General features: G+C 44.9%; 1 protein-coding gene across 2 annotated transcripts in view; it reads right to left on the bottom strand.

Annotated features, from left to right (window-relative positions):
• PCMT1 (protein-L-isoaspartate (D-aspartate) O-methyltransferase) overlaps nucleotides 1-15,677 on the bottom strand; it is a 34,081-nt gene extending 18,404 nt beyond the window's left edge. Inside the window, exons 1-3 of one of the 2 annotated variants that reach the window (NM_001031525.2) lie at nucleotides 15,569-15,677; nucleotides 2,623-2,727; nucleotides 1,575-1,606 (exon numbers count right to left, since the gene is read on the bottom strand). In NM_001031525.2, coding sequence (NP_001026696.1) covers nucleotides 1,575-1,606; nucleotides 2,623-2,727; nucleotides 15,569-15,623 — 192 coding nt within the window. In that variant the 5' untranslated portion in view covers nucleotides 15,624-15,677. The remainder of the gene's footprint in view (nucleotides 1-1,574; nucleotides 1,607-2,622; nucleotides 2,728-15,568) is intronic. The other variant, XM_046938992.1, reaches the window with a different exon arrangement.
• Between the last annotated feature and the right edge of the window lie 4,858 nt (nucleotides 15,678-20,535).

The raw sequence follows: 20,535 nt of genomic DNA, 5'->3' as shown, positions 1-20,535 counted from the left end.
AGAGCTCAAAGGGTTGTAGTGTTCAGGAAGACATCTAGCTAGTAGTCTGTCACTAGCAGCATTCCCCAAGGATCAATTCTAGACCTGGTTCTGTTCAATGTATCAATGGTCTGGATGCAGGAGTGGTGTGCATTCTCTGCAAGCTACCCGGTGATACTCAACTGGGAGCTGCTGCTGATTCCCTCAAGGGTACAGGAGGCCTTGCAAAAGGATCTAGGTACACTGGAGCACTGGGTGATCAGCAACAGCATGAAGTTCAACAAAGGAAAATGCCAAGTGCTACAGCTGCATTGGGTAATGCCAAATACAGGTACAGTCTGGGAGATGAATGCCTGAAGAGGAGCTCAGCAACAAGGGACCTAGGGGTAAGGGTGACAGCAGGTTCAGCATGAGCCAGCAGAACACTCTGGCAGACAAGAGAGCAAACTGCATTTTGGGGTGCATTAAACACAGGATAGTCGGACAGCCAAAAGAGGTAGTGCTGCCTCCTCTTGAATACTGTGCGCAGTTCTGGCCTCCGCAACATAAAAAGAATGTTAAGATACCTGAAATTGTCCACAGGAGGGGAATAAAGCTGGTAACAGGGCTGGAAGACATGTCCTGTGAGGAGAGGGTAAGGAAGGACACTTGAGTTGTCCAATGTGGAGAAAAAGAGGTCAAGAGGTGACCTCATTACTCTCTGCAAGTTCTTGAGGAGAGGAAGGTGAGAGGGAAGTGCTAGTCTCTTCTCTTCCTGGTAATTAACAATAGAACCCATAGAAAGAGCACAAGGCTGCACCAGGAGAGGTTCCAAAAAAATTTCTTTACCATGAAGGTAGTCAAACACTAGAACAGGCTTCCTAGAGAGGTGGTTGACGCCCCTTGTCTGTTAGCATTCAAGAGATCCTATTTAGACAACGCCGTTAATAATATGTTTTAACTTTTGCTTAGACCTGAACTGTTTGGGCAGTTGGAATAGATGATCTTTGTAACTCTTACTCTTAACCCTCTTAACTGAATCATTCTAACTCTAATCCTTTAATGTTTTACAGATAGCCATTATCACACTTTCACAGCTTACTCCCCTGATGGACACCACTCATCAATTGCCTCCACTTGGACTCCATCTGGAGTCACTGCTCTCTGGATGCAACCATCCGACCAATTCTTTATCCACTGTACAGTCCACAATTCAAATCCATTTCTCTCCAATTTGGAGATAATATGGTATGGGACCATGCCAAAGGCCTTGCAGCAGTCCAGGTAGATTACATCATTAAGTCTTCCTTTGTCAACAGATGCAGTCATTCCATCACAGAACGGAAACGTTCCAGTGCTTGACAACATTCAGTGTTATTTCATCACAATACAATTTAATCAGAATTTCCCATTTGGCATTGTTCGTCCAGTGCCCCACATCCTATCACTGTGCGCCTGCAGGAAAAGTCTGGCTCAACCTTCTCTACACCCTCCTATTAGGTAGTTCACAACCACATTACTGCCATCAACTGTTAGTTAAATTTATTGAGATAAATATTTTTATTTTGGAAACATTAGTATCATCATAAAATCATCTACGCAAGTGTAAAGCTTACCATATGTGGAGCACTGATTGTTGCTTGGAAGCCTGTAAAACAAGAAAGCAGATTTGATAGCTGTTAAGACCATCGTTATTGATCTTGACTGTAAAATGCAATATCTTCGCTGTTAGCATCATTCAGGACATCAGACACACACTAATGGTTACGTAAGTACTCTACTTCAGAAGTGAGTTAAGTACATCATCTGTAAGCTATGCCTCCTTAAGGAATGCCTCCCTATGGAATCTGTAAGCTATGCCTCTGAACAGGAAAAAAAAAACAACAGTTCTATACTTGACCTCAGTTACAATTTCCATTTTGTGACTATCTCCTTGGTTTTATCAAGTATGCTGAATTCAGATGAGCTATGTTTCCCAGAATAACCTAATTTCTCTTTTTTTTTTTTTTTCCTTCATGGACTGTATATAAAAACCCAGATTTGTTAGTGAGTTTGCGTGGTGGGGATCTCTGAAGACAATGACATTTTTTTTACCCCCCCCAGACACATAAACCTAGGAATACAGAGTTATATTTGTTCCTCTAGAAATATACACTCTTGAGTACATATCTTAAAACTTTCTTTTTTTTTTTTTTAAATATCCCTGCACAGATAAAATCCAATTACTATTCATTACAGATCCTCCATTTAAAGCCATTTTCTGTATAAAAAACATCTCATGTAAAAATCTGAAGAACACTGTAATGATCTCTCATGAACCATTTCTGTAAAGAGAGAGACTGTTCCTGAAGTAAACCGGATACAAGTGGTTTGTAAGTATTTAAATATCACCTACACCACCATAAATTGCTGAAGTATAAAAAAAGATATAGATACTTACACATTAATATTGGCCAAATAATTTACTGGATGTATCCAATCTACTGGATGTATCCAAGTATGCCAATTGTGTTCCATAAATTTAAAATGCCCAGTTAAAAGAGACTGAATAAACTGATAAAGAACTAAGATGCTTTCAAACATAAAAATAAGTTTGCACATCTATTACAAAGGCAGTCACTGTTACACCAATAAGAACACAGCATTTTATAGAAACTGACTTACCTATAGATTGAGGAGAATCCATATAAGGGTTGTATTTTGCATAGTGGCAGCGGTCTGTAGCCAGCATTACTTCAAATACCTTGTCCGATTTGATTATTCCATTTTCTACAAATAAAACAAATTACATTGAAGGCATTCTGCTCCGCAACACAAGAACATGTGAAATACATTAATATACTCCTACCATTGTGAAAAAACATGCTATCTTACTCCCTCTAGTACTCTAACCCTCATCATCTTAGAAGTTCAGCTATGATCCATTGGTCAAACACAGCTTAAAATAGTGAATCGTAAGCAAGACTCTCCCAAAAGTTGCAGGTGCTGTTATGAAACAGAGACTATTTGCAAAGACATAACTCCTAGAAACGCTCAGTTTCATGCACAGCTTTGATATTCCTAAAAACATACAAGAAATTCATACTACTCTATACAATAAACAAGATTTACTTATTTTTAAGTTATTTAAGTGATCAATTATTGAAAAATAAACAAAAGCAGGTAAGCAGAAACCATAGCATCCCTATGCAATATCCCATAGATCAATATTTTATTTTCAAGCTCTGTTTCTCTTTTGTGTTGGCAAAAGAAAAAAGTCCCCTGTGAAGAGACTCCTACAGAACCAGAATTCTTACGATGGGGCAGGCTGAGGCCTAAGACTTTCTGCATCAGAACATTCTGAATCTGTTTGCTCTTAAAAATAGAAGGTATGTACAAAAGATCAGAAACACTGCGCAGTGAAGTTACTTACTTTCTTTTTAACATTTATAGATTTAAATGCTGAAGAGATACTTACAAGCAACAGAAAGCATTAAAGAACAAGTGGAAGAAACTAACCGATCACTTTCATTAAAAGATTCAGGATGAACTCCAAATAATGGCTAATGCAATGATGGAAGCTTTACTAAGTAGCTTACTTGCTACTACCTTCATTGGAAAGTTTTACTTAAAGGAAAAAATAAATAACTTGAGTGCTTTCAAAATTTTACACAAAATGCAGTATTTTAAAAGTAAGATTTGTGAGAATCTTACTTGGAGAATCTCTTCAAAGATTATCTTAATTGAAGTTGCATCAGTTTTAGAGAACTATGAACACTAGGACATCTGTGACTAGGCTACAGCTAACTTTTGCAAAGGCTTTTGCAAACCATCAACTACTCTTATCAAACACGGCTGCAGGTTTGTGCTTTTTTTCTTTTTCTCAACACCCATCCCCAGTATCCACTACCTGTGCCCAGTTTCATCGGCTTATAGAATAGAGGGCAAATTGACTCCCCAAAAACATTGTGCTCTTCATTCTGAAGACAAAGTATCAGTTAGAAACACAATAGCATTATGCCATCCAATTATTAAGGAAAAAAACAATGCTTTATAAAAATGGTCCTAAATAACAATATCTTTACCTGATAAACCCTGGAAAAAGCATAAGCTCCCTGCAGTCTGCATACATTACACATCTCTTGTGCTTTGACTTCATTCAGAACTGCATGCTACAGTCTTAGAGAGAACTCTCCATTTCAATTTATGTTTTTTAATCTGAGAGACAATAGCTATTTGCAGCAGTATCTCATAAATTGACATCTTTCCCAACCCTGTTTATATTATGCTAAGCAAAATTGTACCCCAAAAAAAAAGAAAAAAATTAAATTAACACTGTGCCAGAGTGCTATTGGGTAAGACAGTCATGAGGAGGATCCAAGGAACTACAGGCCCATCAACCTCACCTCAGTGCCAGGAAAGGTTATGGAGCAGACTGTCTTGAAAAAGATCACGCAGCATGTGCGGGACAACTAGGGAATCAGGCCCAGACAGCATGGGTTCGTGAAAGGCAGGTCTTGCTTGACCAACCTCATCCCCTTTTACAATTGAGTGATTCACTTGGTAGATGAGGGAAAGGCTCTTGAAGTAGTCTACCTAGACTTCAGCAAAGCCTTTGATACTGTCTCCCACAGCATTCCCCTGGAGAAGCTGGCAGCCCGTGGCTTGGACAGGTAAAGAACTGGCTGGACGGCTGGGCCCAGAGAGTTGTGGTGAACAGAATTAAGCCCAGCTGGTGACCAGTCATGAGTGGTGTTCCACAGGGGTCAGTACTGGGGCCTGTCCTGTTCAGGGCATTGAGTACATTCTCAGTGAGTCTGCAGATGATACCAAGTTTGGGGGGAAAGTGTTGATCTGCCTGGGGGTAGGAAAGCCCTACAGAGGGATCAAGACAGGCTGGATCACTGAGCTGTAGTCAGCAGGATGAAGTTCAACAAGACCAAGTGCTAGGATTTGCACTTTGGCCACAACAACCTCAGGCAATGCTACAGGCTTGGAGCAGAGTGGCTGGAAGACCGTGTAGAAAAAAATGGACCAGGACGTGCCCGTCAATGCTCAGCTAAACGTGATCCAGCAGTGTGCACCCAGGTGGCCAAAAAGGCCAATGGCATCCCAGCTTGCATCAGAAAGAGTGCAGCCAACAGGAACAGGAAAGCGATCATTCCCCTGTACCCAGCTGCACCTCAAGCACTGTGTTTGGTTTGGGGCCCCGCACTAAAAAAAAAGTAGACATTGAGGCCCTGGAACGTGTCCAGAGAAGGGCAACAAAGGTGGTGAAGGGTCTGGAGCACAAATATTATGAGGAGTGGCTGAGGAGCTGGGATTGTTTAGTCTGGAGAAGGGGAAGCTCAGGGGAGACCTTACCACTCTCACTCTCAACAGTTGCCTGAAAAGAGGTTGTGGTGAGGTGGGGGTCGACCTCTTCTCCTGCATAACCAGCAAAAGGACCAAAAGGGAATGGCCCTAATGTCTGCCAGATTCAGATTGGACATAAGGAAAGATTTCTTGAGGAGTTCAAGAAATATTTAGATGTTGTACTAAAGGACATGGTTAAGTGGGGAAATAGTGGTGGTAGGTGGATGGTTGGACTGGATGATATTGGAGATCTTTTCCTATGCTGGTGATCCTATCATTCTACAGCATGAGGAGAAAAATAAAAGAGCTCCCCCAACCACCTGGAATCAGTTATATATCAGTTCTGGGAACTAAACTAAGGAGAAAAAAAATATACATACATGCTAACTATATATATGTATATATCTCATTAGCTATCACCAAGAAAGTAGCTTTTCTAAAGTGTACCTAAAAAGAGAGGCAGGAAAGCAGATTATAACAGGAATAAAAAGTTCTGGGGGGGATGAGGGAGATACAAACAGGCAGCTGAAAAGCATTCAGGAAAAATCTAAACTAGCTATTTACTCCTTTATGATGCATTGTGCAGACAGATGCATAGGTAACCATCTGTTCTTCCCTTTTGTGCCTTGGGGAAATCAATGCACAGAGAATAAACAGACAAAGCTTCCAGCCTGAAAGAACTGATAAATGTCTCAAGGGAGGCCCTGTGATTGGGCAGACAACCTCCTCCAGTTTTTTAGAGGACCCTCTCTACAATTCCTGATTCTTTCCAAGCCTCTTTTTCACACTACCCTATGATCTGCCCTGTTGCCACCCTTCCCTTTTTCCTTTTACAGAACTGCATGCCTGCAAGTTCTCTCATCTGCTCTTGTCATCGTTCTATTTAAAGAATTGCTAATTAAATTCCCTTCTCAGCATTTAGAAATTTCCTTCTGCCTGCATTATAGTAATTTTCTTATATATTTTATCCACTCTCCCCCCTATCTTGTTTTATCAAATTGTAAGAGCTCCATGGATATTTGTACAAAATAAAACCCCAAATTCTGTTTCAGCAGAAGTATAACAGGGTATTATATTATCCCCCATGGAAAATATATATACATGTATATCTGCTTTTCAGACTACTTTGCTTGTTTGGAGAACACCAGAATACAACAAACACACACTCTTAGAAGTGCTACTCAGTCCTACGTAGAAGTAATAAAATTTAGGAGGTAATTAAGAAAAGCAATCAAGATCTAAACAGTGAAGTTAATATTGACTTCGTAGTATTTTCCCCCATGCTGATAACAAATAGACTTTTCCCCAGAATCATGATTAAACATAGAGAAACACAGCAACTTTAAGGTACAGAACTCCAATTAAAGTCCCTTCCTTACTGCAGAAGTCAATCCCAAGAAGACTAACAATGAATATCTTAATTCCATCTAGAAAGAATCTCTTCTCAGATTCAGAATTGCTAAGAAAGCACATATCACCTAAAAAAAAAGCCAGTGTAGAGACAGCATTCTAGTTTCACACCATCTTTAAATGAAAAAAAAAACACCAGAATAAACACCAAGAGAATTATTTATTATTAAAATTCCAAAGCAAAAATGTTTTCTAAATGTTAGAAGGGATCTATATGTCACAGAAAAAAACATTTACAGTTAAGTATACAGAAGTTGATTTTCCCTTCCAATGATAAGCATGCACAGAAGACTTGCTAGCTGAACAAACTGTTCAGCTTCAAGATACTCATAATCAGTACTAAAACTAAATCACATATTAAATCATGGACTGCTTGCAAGCAAATGCAAATAAGCTCTAAACCAGTGTGTTTCCGTAAAATAAAATGTAAGCTCTATTTATTAGTGATATTGGCACAACTCAAGATCCAAAGGGACAAAGCTGAGAAGTAACCACTAAGAAGAAAAGCACAGCCTGCAGGGTTCAAAAGTTACGTTGTGCAGAAGCTGCGGCACCAACAGCTTGACAGAATTGGAGCATGTTTTGAAAACTCCAGTCTGCTTCTTTTCCATGAATAACACGGTGAAAACAGGAAAAGGGCTCACACAGCAGTCCTTGGGTTTGAAGGTATAAATATTACCACTGTAGAACATAACCTGGGAAACCAGGCAGTTAAATGTTGGAGAGCAATGAGAAAGCTGAAAGCTTGGAAAGACAAGATGGATTTACAGTGAGTAAACAACTTCTCCTTTTACTGAGCAACAGATCTTCAGTGAAGTTATCTTAAAAAGAACTGCCTACATGAATGATTAATCCTGATCATTGATCAGCCAAGTTTTCAACGTGCTCAAAACATACTAGCAGACAACATTCACACCAACACTAGTTTCTAGATAACAAAAACGATGCCTTGTTGCTGCATGATATAATCATGGAATATCCTGAGCTGGAAGACCCACAAGGATTCACAGAGTCCAGCCCCTGGCTCCACACAGCATCACCCAAAAGCAAACCCTATGTCTGAGAGCATTGTCCAGACAGACGTTCTGTGAACTCCAGCACATGGTGCTGTGACCACTGCCCTGGGCAGCCCGTTCCATGCCCACTGCCCTCTGGTGCAGCCCCTGTCCCTAACCCCCCGCTGCCCCTCCCCTGACACAGCTCCATGCCGTTCCCTCAAGCCCTGTCGGTCGCAGAGAGCAGAGCTCAGCGCTGCCCCTCTGCTCCTCTCACAAAGAGCTGCAGCTGCCATGAGGGCTCCCCTCACCTCCTCTGCTCTGGGTTGAACCATCCCAGGGACCTCAGCCATTCCCCATACACCTTGCCCTTCAGACCCTTCCCCATCTTCGTAGCCTTCCTGTGGACACACTTTGATAGTTTTATGTTCTTTTTATATTGTGGCACCCCAATCTGGGCACAGTGCTCAAGGTGAGGCTAGCACACACGCTTACAACACAAATCTTAAATGGTCCTGCTGCAATGGGCTGTCACAGCTGAGTAACAGCTGGTCAAACACATCCTATTTCTAGTTTACACAAACAAAACGATCGTGTAGATGCCAAAACTGTTACAGTGGGACTTTCAGTATCCACATACTTCAGTTTTTCCACATATTACCTTCACCGTAGCCACTGCAAAGTACTTCATTTGCAGAGACAACTTTTTCATTTATCAGTAACATAATTAAAATCATACAGAAGTCTTCAAATTTGATGCAAAGCAAACATAATGCTATATGGCAAAAGATGAAATCAAGTAGATTAAGATTACTCAAGTGACAACTAACAGTTTCAGATGTCACTACATGAACCGGACAAACCATCCAGCAGCTTCCAAATGGAAAGCGGGCTGGATGAGAATGGCATTTTGATTTTCAAACAATGCAAAGTCAGTTCTAAGCAGCTCATAAACTGAGGTTTTTTTTAGGTTGGAATCCTTTTGTTGGGGAGAAGGAGGAAAAAGATGGGAAAGAAAGCAATTCAGTTACAGAATTGTATGTCAGTAGCAAGCATTGTAAGCTTTTTCCGTAAACCACGAACAAGACAGCTGAACTTCTAACAAGAAATGACGGATCAGCACCTTGAGATCCAATAAAGGACACTGGCCCCAAAACATACCAAGTTCTTTGTGCTAAAGAAACAAAGCACACGCTCGCAAACAAACATTTTTTAATCCATTCATACATAGAAACCTCTTGGTGTTTTGCTGACAACGTACAGAGCATCTGCCTCAAATGTTCAGCTGCCGGTCTGCTATTTCTAAGCCTCGTCATAGTGATAACGCATTATTCAAACAGCATATTGTAGATAGCTCACAGGAAGAAACCCATTCAGAGTCTGTAGCTCAGAGAAAGAATGATGACAAAAGTACTGAGGAAAGAAAGGGATAAACAGAGCCAGTCTTGGAATCCAGAAATAAGCATTGTTGCTCAGAATATGTAGATGTAAATCCACATAGGAACCAAAAGCTAGGATTGATGCAACAAATACACATCCTCCAGATCTTGTTAAACACAAACGTACCTTCAAAAATTTCACTTCTGTTTTATGAGAGCGCTCCGTTTCAATTTAATAATGATTATTTTCAAACCAACCTCTCCATTTTGGTATCACAGATAACCAGCTCTCTATTCATTTTCATGGATCTGAAAATCTGCAAATAACTGATTTAGGCATTTTTAACTGTAGCTTTCAGTAGGAGGGAACAATACAGCTAATGTTGCAAAGTAAGTATCAACAACTTTCTCCTCTGGGGATGGGACAGAAAGGCAGGCTACTTCTTTGCTTGTAGCGCTACAGTGTGTCTTTACTACAAACAACACCTGTAATACAGTCACGTCTGCTGACCTGCTACGTTAATCTAGATCTGTATCAGCATGCAAGGGAAGAAGCTGTTGAGAATGCATGAAAGAATGATTTTACGGTTGAGTTCAGCCTGCAAGAGCATGGAATAGCACTTCCCAATAAATCCTGACAGCCCAAGTGTGGGAGACTTCATCTGTAAGCACATTTTATCCCTTTACATTTCAGAGGGCTGAGCTTCACTTAAAATCCACATGGGATGTCAAAACTAAAGAGTTCAACACAAAGTGGGAGCAACCATCAGCAATAACAAAATACTATTATGATAAACTTAGCTGGACAGGACAGACAGGTAGGGAGCTCTCCTCATAGCAAGGCTTCAGCAGTAGCTTTAACAGACCTCTAAAGAACAGAAGATGTTGCACCTTACGGGACAGATGCCATGCAACATCTTTGCTCCCTTGTTTTCAGAGAAAGTAGTGCTGTAAAAACTAGCAGCTATTCTGCATTAGTTGTTGTTTACTTTGAAAGCAGTCTCATTAAAACAGCCAATAAGTACAATGTGAAAGATCAGAAGAACAGTAAAACGCTATCTGAACTCCTAGGGCATCCAAGCATGATTCGCCATTCTGAACTAACTAGCTCCCCAGTGATGAAATCTGCCTTAGAAGTCTTGTGAAGGAAAAGCAGAATATAGCTCCTATTGCACCCACTGTTCCATGGCAACTCCATTAAGGAGGTCCACCAAGCTGACACACGTAAAACCCATGAGTAAGCCAACCACTGTGCTAAGCGCAAAGCACTCTACTACCTACACAACTATCCCAAGCTAAAGAGACAGAGCTATACGTGACAGTGTAATATTTACTGACCCTAAAGCAACGTACCAAGACACAAAATGACAAAAAGCTGTCACACTAGCAGAAACAAAGGACTTCTAAAGCTACATGTGTATGATCACCTCTTTCAGTATTTGACAGTACAAACATTTAAACCCACTTTGTGCTCAGTTCCAATGCTATGTTCTCAGACTCCAGAACCTGAATGCAACTCAAGTCAACTCAGGAAAGATGTCACTCCAGAAAATTATTGGCCTTAGTTTCTGAAAAAGTTTAGTATGTATTTGCCAAAACTTGGCTATGCCAATCAAAATTAAAAGCATTAAAAGAGCTTTTTACTTTTAAGAGTTTTTTTACTTTAAACATTATCATCATAACACTAACAAATGTGACCTTGAGGTGTTATATTCCATAAACAATCATTCAAAAGAATAGCAGCATTACATGGTTCATTCCCAAGCTTACTAACACGTCTTAAGGAGCACTCCACGCTATGTCGAGGTAGAATAACAGCAGCACTTAAATAAAGGCTTGGGGTTATACTGAAACTAAAACCTACCGGATTTTCACTTTTTAACATGCCCACAAGCAACACTATTCACCTGCAAGGAATAGATTTACAGAAACCATTTCCATTCTGCCATGGATTATTAAGCAGTTTCAGACTACCACAAAAGCTGTATTATGCCTTTAAATCCAACCAGAGACAAAAAATACCTTCAACCAAGCAGAAGTACTAAACATTTTTAAATTAAAATGACTGATTCTGAAGTGTTGTGACATAAATAAGCAGCAAGAAACATACATAAGAAAACCAACTGATTTCCAGGTACTCCACTTTCTTGCTATGAACTACAATGCTTAGTCACTCAAATCTCAACATAACGCACGTGCTGAAGGGAAAACCATTTGCTGAACACAAACAATAGGCAGATAATTGCTTGTAGGTCATAGGTATTAAATTTGGGGTGCATTTACTGGTTTATTTTCAATTTATTTTATTTGCTATTTCCCTTGTCCACGCTCATCCAAGTTACATGAGTATTCCGTGTGCAAAATTAGTCACCTGCGGAAAGGATTTGGATGAACCAAGGGAAACAACATGGCAGGAAAATAAATAAACAAGCAAAACCACAGAACCCAAACGTTGGGAACAACTGTGCTCAGTTCTCGCTGAACCAAGCTGAGGCTTAGCAAGGCCACACGCAACACTTTCACATTCACAGCACTTCCCTGAAACAAGCTATCAAGTTCTGTGGAATCCACAATATCTCATAAATTACAGTTTCTACCTTAACTGAAACAAGTCTATGGATCTATTGGATGAGGGAGAGAACTGAACGTAGCAGGAAACAAGCACAAATATGATTAACAACATTACGCAGCTCTTAGTCACATTCAAGTTAATTCACCTTCACATTTAAACCCAAAAATGTGGATTCAAAGATACATATATCCGGTTATAACACCACAGGCACAACACAACCAGAAAAGCAAGCAAAGAAAGACTGTCATATGGCAGCACACCATATTGTCTGGAGGAGAGAAACGAAGGTGTGATAAGGAAACCTAATTAACTTCGTGGATTGTGAGTTGGACAGGAACCAAACGTTGAGTTCTACAGGTGGAAAAGAAAAGCTGATTTCTAAGATGTCGGTGCATAAGGTAACCGGACTTGGCAAGAGTCCAAGTAAGAAAAATAAAGGGGCATTTACATGACACAACAGTGAGGTGAGGGAACAGTGGCTATCTGGAGATGAAAGGGGAGCGGTGGGAGAGAGAGGAGATTTAGAATCCAAACATTTTCAACCAGGTAATATAATAGTAAGTTTGCCATCCATCAATTACTGAGCCTTTTCTTAATTTTCAGCATCCATATATGCTAGCTTCACAACAAAAAGGAACTTTGGTCATAGCTGTGGATTTAAACACTGCCAACTATTTCTACCTTTACCATGATCTATAACTCTCTGGTAATCTGCCTTTAGATAACTTCCCAGAAGAGCTGTCTACACTTTGTTTAAATACTTTTAGAAGTGAAGTTTGCAGACATGTACTCAGTTATTTCCAGCTGAGAAGAAGCAAGGATTTAAATAACAGTACTTTGTCAAACAACTCTAATGCTCGAAGAGTCAAAACGTTCAGGAAAAAAAGCACTTGAAAACAAAGTAGCTGAACGCCTTGATGGAACAAGGTGATGAATTCAAGGGCAGCACTCTTGTTGGATAGGTGAGTGCTTTTTAAGCAAGTCTATTTTGTGTATTGCACAAACTGTACATCCCCAATGCCTCAAATCAACAGAGCAAGAATATGCATGGAGCAGCTAAAATCAAAAGAACAAAAAGCTACAAAATGCTCTTCAGTCACTTGTCTCTATGCACTAAAAAATACTCCAAGTTCCAGGGCCTTCTTCATTAGTTCATTCCTTTTAAGACAGGAAAACAAAGATAAGACTTGTGAAGAACAGTTGCCTAAATCTGCATGCAAATACCACAAGCACTTCGCACTGCTCAGGTTGGAAAAGACCTTAAAGATCATCGAGTCCAACCACTTAGCAGTGCTCTAACATAAGTCTTGTTACCACTATAGAACAACCTAATCCTATAGTTGAGGCAACACTGGAATAAGCATATATTAATATATCTTCATTAAATTAGACCTTTCTTTTTTGCCACAAAATAGAATATAAGTAACCGTCACTAACAACTTATAAGAAAGAGTAGTCCTTACAGTTGGTTTAAAGGACAAGAATATATAGCTCATGGGAGTTTTCCATTGATGCTTTTATATAGAAGTAAAACAAGAAGTTCCCACTCTCCCCAGCCCACTTACACCCACAGCAAAGTTTACTACTTCTGTAACCATAACAGTACAGCAGCTTACGGACACTGAGGAGTTTAAAGCATTTTTGTTGTTTGTTTTTTATTTTCCTTTTGCCTCACAGAAGAGAGCATCACAAAAGCTCACCCTTACAAAAGGGTAAGAAAGAGATCCAGACTTACTATGTATCCTCCCCCACACATGGCTCTATAGGCAGGGAGAGGAGACAACCGGTGGCATAAAGGCAGAAGCAAGAACAACTCAGCCAGCCTTTGCTGCAGAAGAACACATCCTGTTCACTATAACTGGAGTTATTTAGTGCATGCAAATTACACAGTTACTAAGGTGCACACACACGATACCCCACACACTCAGAGAACATCAAGCTAACCATCTGATTTGTATTCTTATTTCTACATAGAAACGTTACGCTGCTCAGCTGTTTTCAGAGCAAATAGTTAAATGTGCTGAGGGATCGACTATTCAAATAGAATTTTCTAGACCATTTCACTCCTTCAGTAACCAGAGATTCTTAAGCTTGTCAAAAACGTGCCTAACTGAAGCATATACCACATAAAAAGGTACTTGCTTCTAAACTTTTCCTCAACTTCCAGCAACAAGTTCTCACCTTACCTGGAGAACTCCTAATTAAAATTCCTGGTCTCACTCCCATAACTGCTCTGCACTGGTAAAGCCCTACATCATCACTGCAGTCCCACTGAAGTCAACAAAGCACCCGCCAGCAGCACAACCTTGCTGCAAGATCAAAAGCATCCGTGCTTCAGCAGTGATTTGTTTCCACTCCAGTTTAACATCACTCAAAATATTTTGAGATACATAAGCAAAACAGAGGGGAAAATTACAGAATGCAACTCTTTGGGTAATTGCTGTCACTTAAAATATTGAGATTGCAGCATTAAACTTCCAGCTTACTTTCCCCTCTTCCTTTACAAGCTGCTGCTGTTGTATTCTCATAATGGCTTTTAACTTAAGAAAAAAAAAATACATTATTTGCAAAGCCCTGAACAGCTTCCATGTGTTGAAACACTGTCATTGTTTTCCTCAGGAACGAAATCGGTTTTGCCTTTAGGTTCTCAGAGCTGTAAACAATTCTGGCAACAGCGACTTTTTGGATATAATTTGGGAGTCTGACATCCATTCTACATGCTGCGTAAGGGACTTCATGCCAGAATTTCATTAAGGCGGTATTTCTGTCCCTCAGAGACAGAGATGAGGGGCAGCACATCGCAACTCACAACGAGAGGATTTACTACCTATTTGTTAAACTGGCAGTTTTAACCATCAAATTGAAAAATCATTTCAACGAGTGTTGCTCTGCTAAGTGGAAGAGTTCCCAATAGCGGCAAAAGAAAATGCTGGAAAAGCTCTCAGGATCAGAGCACCTATCACAAGCAGGCTGCAGAAGACAACAAGGATAGTTCTCCCTCGTCTCAAAACAAGGAGGCTAGGTAGATGAAGCTGCGTGAGGTCTGGCAGCGCTCAAACAGGAGGCAGCTGCCACAGCACAGGCTCCAAGTCTACATACATCCTTTCGTGCGTTTGAGGACAGGAAGGGAACGACCAAGGGTAAAGAAGAGGGACCCTACAGGAGTATCTACCTAACAAAGACGAAGCCCGGGGCAGGGCGGCGGTTATCTCCCTGCGCGACCCTGCAGCGCCCGGCTCACGGGAGCACAGCGGCGCGGAGCATCCTGACAGCGCCGCCCGCCTTCAGCACGGGGACAGCACAAACCCTCCGCAAAGGCGCGGAGCGGCGACCGGACAGCGCGGCGGCGGCTCTGCCCCCCCGCGGCCCCAGCTGACCCTCGGGAAGAGCCGCCCGGGCTTCGGGGCCAAGCCGGCTCTCCGGGCCTCCCCAGCGGGCCGCCGTTACGCACCTTTCGCCCGACGGACGCACCCGCTTCCCCTCGAACCACCCCGAGGCCCTGAAAGGGCGGTCGCCGAGCCACGCGGGACGCCGCCCCGGGACGCCGCCGGGCCCCGCGCGAGGGTACGGGAGAGGGGACCCGAGGGGAGGCTGACGACAGCCGCAGCCCCGAGGCGCTCCCCCCGGGACAGCCGCCAGCGCCGCCACCCCCCCGCCGCATCTCCTCCCGCACCGACGGCCCGGGCCCGCCCCGCGCCAGCGGCCGCCGCCCTCGGGCCGGCACGGCGGGCGGGAAGCGCGGGGACGCGGCGCCGCACACCCCCCGGCCGGGCGCCGCCCTCGCCTCCTCCCCCCGCCGCCGCTCCTTGACAGTTGGCAGCCGGGCGCGCGCCGCGGGAACTCCGTGCGCGTGCGGCCGAGCGGGGCCGTTACCGGCCGCCCCGCGGGCTGAGGCGCCCCCGCCCGCCCCGCAGACTCACTGCGGAGGTTGTGGATGAGCTCGGAGTGGCTGGCGCCGCCCGACTTCCAGGCCATGGCGAGGCACACTCTGCGGAGCAGGTAGAGAGCCGCCTTCAGCGCCGCGACTGCGCACAGCAGCTTCCCCAGGAAGGACACAACCTCCAGCGCCGACACAGGCGCCGCCTCCTCGCCGCCTCCTCCTCCCCCCGCCGCCGCCGCTGCGGCTGCCGCGCGACCGCCTGGGGGAGGGGCCACGCGCCCACCGCCCCGCGCGCCCGACATGCTCCGGACGGTGCCACCGCTCCGCCGCCCCGCGCCGCGGACCGCGCATGCGCGCCCGCCGCCGCCGCCGGGGCGCGCGGGGGCTTCGGGGAGGGGGAGCTGCCGCGGCCGGGGTGGGGCGCTGCGCGCCGTGCCGGGGGGGGTCGCGGGACGTGCCCGGCGCCACGGCGCGCGCGGGCGGAGACGGCTGCGGTGTCGGGAACGGCCTCCTGCGCCCTGACACGAGCGCTGCGGCCCTCCCCGGTTAACGGGAGTTGGTTACGAAGATGTCCGACGGGGAAGCCGGGGGGCGCTCGCTACGAGGTGGGTTTAACGAGAGAGGTACTGCAATTGCGCGGCTCTGCTTCCCTGAGCTCCCCCCACCCTTTGTGGCAACTCTCGTGAAGCGACCCCCGCCTCACACCGCCCGTGTCGGCCGTTATTGGCCCGCGCGCCCCGCCGCCCTCACGAGACAGCCAATTACTGCCGCCTCGTTGCGCGGTATTTTGCATGAGGTGCACCTATTGGCCGCAGCCAGCCCGTGAGGGCCGAGCCTACGTGTCGAAGGCTGCTATTGGTCAGCTGGCGCGAGCTCCGGCGGTCGGGCGGGAAGATCTGCTCAGCCATCGTCAGGCGGCCGCGGCGTTGAGGCTGCGGCCTGGCGAGAGCGAGTGCTGCGCTGGCGGCTGAGCGCCGTCACATGGCTGCCGCCGCGCCATTGCTGGTACAGGGCAAAGCTGCACGCTTAAAATTCCTTTTAAAAGGTGTCCGGCTTACAAAATCGCTAGCTTGGAGTGTGATAAATACCACGAGGCTTCGATGCAGCTTTGCTCTGCCCCTGCGCGTGCACGGTGAGACAGCAGTTCTTTGCTTTGGAAACGTGAGAGCACGAACTGCCAGGTCCTGTCGGCAATGTGTAGTACGAACGTTGGAGAACATAAGGTGTCAGTCATAAGTTGAAATATCATGTTGTTCTCTGAAAGCATTCCGGGCACAAGGACACATGCTGCCTGTTATACCACCACGGGAGATGCAGATAACATCTTTTTGTGTAAAAATCTATCTTGGGAGCAATGAGACAGCACCATCTCCACATCACACTGCTCTCCATCCCATGATCGTTAATTCAGGTAAGGGAAGTGAGGAATTTGCTTTTCTGGCTAGCATTCCCTAAAGGGCAAAGCTGGCAGTTGCCCAGTGCACACGCCAGGGTTGTGTCCATTGAATTCCCAGACCTTTCCCATCTGGTTCTTGTAATATTGGAGGTGGATCTGCTGCTTCGTTTTGTATTCTGCATCCATCTTCTCTCAGGCACGATCTGGAAACTGCTCTGCAGCCCATCCCACAGCATGCGAGGTCTCCTTGTTGCGTCCAGTGGGTCAGGAAGGAAGGGAGAAAGCCCTAGAGTTACAAGAATTCCCAAAGGGCAGCAAGTACAAAGAACAAACACATTGTAAAAACAAGCACACAAAAATACTTCATTGTTTTAAATGCAAAAGGCATTTTCTGTTGTCAGATGCAGGCAAACTGCATTGCTTTTACATAGAGAGGCTGTTAGCAGCAAACTAGCTGACCCATGCTCGAAAGCATTCCAAGGATACTTCCCCCCTTGGGAGACCAGAAATACCAGAGAAGCCATTTTCATACAGCCTGACTGTTCCTACCAGCACCAGGCTTGAATCAGGCTTATGCTTGTCAGAGAATAGAGACAGAACCTAACTTTATCTCAGAGGAACACACAAACCTACCCTGCAGCTTTCAGGCTGACCTTGGCCATTTATTGGCACCATGCTTGGCATGGTTTCTCAGATAGTGACAAGAATGTAAGTGATATCTGGGGTGGTAACAGGCATGTGAGAAGGAAATGGTTTGGCTCTGCAGATTTCCAGGAACTTTAAGACAAGCCAATTGGGCTCAAATGACACTGAGAAACTACAGTGCACCAATGGCAACAGGATGCACCCTTTTGTACAATAAACAGCCATGAGGATCACTTGCACTTTTTGCTCTATAACCCCAGGCCATGAGTCTGTTATTAAAACCTATTAAGAGCATGCTTGTCAATAAAAGCCCATGAAAGAATGCCTGTGTTCTATGCTAGAATAATAATAAAAAAAAAAAGCAGAATTTTGTAAAGTGTTTTCTGTCCATCAGCACATTTTCATCTGCTCTGACACTCAAGGTTCCTTCATCTTCCCCCTCACTTGTCCAAACCAGCATAAGCACCTCAGTCCGCAGATGTCCACGGTCAATTGCAGGCCCCTCCACCTTCCAGAGGCACGACCACCTCCCCAGCCCCTCCAGGCCCTGCCAAGGGGAATAGGGGAATGCCAGTAGTGGGCTATCGTGGGATTGCTCTGACATGGAAATCCCAGTAGTTTTAAGCATGCAGACCGTTGGTTCTCTCTCCTTTTCTGCACATTCACCCACATCTCAGTCTCTTATATATTTATATATAAACCCCTCCATGCTACTATTTCTGTTATATCCTTTCCCTCCCACCTCATGCACCCATTAGAAATTTGAAAGCCTCTGAATTTCAGAAGCATGTGAAAAGTTGTTCGTCACTGTCTGGTCCCATCTGCTTCTGCATATACATACGGCAAGCAGAAATTTCTTTATGAAATGTTCCTGCTGAGCATTTCCACAGCTATGTCCCAAACCACACACTAATTGGCTTCTACACCTACACTCACTCCTCTCCCTGCCTCTGTTCTGTTTTTAACTTAATCATTCTCCTTCATCTTTTCTCTCTTCCTGTTGTCCCAAGCCAGCTTTAATTTTATATTTCCATTTCAGAAGTTTGCATCTAAGGCTATTTTGCACTCTGCCTCCACAGGTCAGGGCAAGCAGGGGCTATGGGTGTGCTCGTGGCCCCGGCTCTCTGCTCTTATATCTGCTCTGCAGTGCCCTGCATTGTCGACTGTGCTTGTTCAGGAGATTGAACTGGGCACAGCTCCAGGAGCTATGACCAGCAGTAAATACAGAATCTTCCAACAATTTTCTTAAAATATCGCTGTGTGATAATTAGAGGAAAGCAGATTATTGGCAAATAGAATTCAGAATTGGCTTCGTCCTGCCTTTGCACACCCACTGACTGGCAGGTGCCTGCCTCTCCAGGCTCCGCAGCCTCTGACAGAGAGAGACATGCTTTGGCTTCTCATCCCTCTCGCTCACACTCCTACCTTTAGCCACAATGAGAACAACCCATACAAACTCATTTCTGCCTCTGCTATATGTTTGGGCCCAGTGCCCAGAGCCAGCTTTGTCTAGTCTTAAAGTCCTTATTGACAACCTCAGGAATACTTGATGAGGCATTTTGTCTTGCAGCCTTTGTTTCCTTCTTTTACTTGTTTAATTAGATTTGATATTATAGTGAAACAATGTGCTAACACAGTACTCATCTTTCATCATGATCAAATGCAGAGATTACGTTTAAAGGCCTACAGAGCAGCCCTAAGTCCAACACAGAGCATGCAGCCAAAAGGATCTGAAAAGAAAAGCAGGACAGGGAAGAAAAATTGATTCTTCTTCCCCTCCCAATGTAAACAGTCTGTGTCCCACCTACTCACTTTAATACTTCCCAAATGCTTTCCATCAAGCGCTCCTGAGCAAAGAGAGAAACCATCCAAGAGCACAGAAGAAATAAACGAACATCACACAAATATTACGAAGTAACCATCAAAGATAGTTGTCTAATCAAACATCTCAGTAACGTCAAGGTATGATCTCTTCCTTGTGGAGTTCTCCGGTCTGTCTCCGTGCTCTCCCCATTGACCCTTCTCACAAGTGTTAGAGTGGGCAGGGAGCGCTGGCGGAGCTGGCTGTGACTTGCAAGGTCACACTGCTAGCAGCTCAGCACAGGGTGCTGCTGGGAGGTGATAACGTCACTGCAGAGAGCGGCACAGCTGTCTTTAGGTTCATAGCATGGACACTACCGTAGCATCTGCTTTTCGGATCCATTCCCTGTTGGATACTGCTGTATGTAATTATGAAAAAAGATGTTGCCACGAATGAAGTGATGCACAAAGCACACGGGCTGATGTCACCGAGCTTGTGTCACATCTGAACAACGGTGATGCTGCAGAGGAGACCAAGAATGCGTCGTGAAAGGAAGTCAGAGTGCTTTGGCAGGAGAGCTGCAGTAGCGGAGCTGGAAGCCTGACCAAGACACTGCTGCCGGTAAGCACAGCTGGCAGAGCCCCAGGCAGCTGGCAGTGCTGGCCGTGAGAAAATGCAGCAGAACTCAGGCAGGTCCGGGTAGGAAGGTGCCTCGGGAATGGCCTCACTGCGCTGCAGCACCGTCCCATCCCGGCCCTGCAGCCCGGCCCTGTCAGCCCGGAGCTCGTTTTACAGCTGACCCCTGAACTTTGTGTGGAACGCTTGTTCGTGGCTCTGGCGATCGTAGAGTCACTGGAAGGGGCCCAAAGGGATCACAGAGCCCAGCAGCTGGCGTTGTGCAGCATCACCCGCATTCACGCCCTATCTACGTGTGAGCGTGTCGCGCAAACGCTCCTTGAACTCCAGCTGCCTTGGGGCTGTTTCTGCTGTCCTGCTCGTGACACATAAACGTGCGGCCGTGCTGTATTGGAGGGAAAAAAAAAAAAGCTGGTGACTGCGTGCCGGAACGCCCGTCCCGCCGCGTCTCCCAGCCCGCACGGCCGCTCTCGCCGCCGCGCCCAGCGCTGTCCCTCGGCGCTCGCCGTCGCCCCGCAGCCAATCAGGC

Source organism: Gallus gallus, chromosome 3 (assembly GCF_016699485.2).
Source record: "Gallus gallus isolate bGalGal1 chromosome 3, bGalGal1.mat.broiler.GRCg7b, whole genome shotgun sequence".
NCBI classification, from domain to species: Eukaryota; Metazoa; Chordata; class Aves; order Galliformes; family Phasianidae; genus Gallus; species Gallus gallus.
The sequence above is the reverse complement of the archived record's forward strand: the minus strand, read 5'-3'. Positions and strand labels throughout refer to the sequence as shown.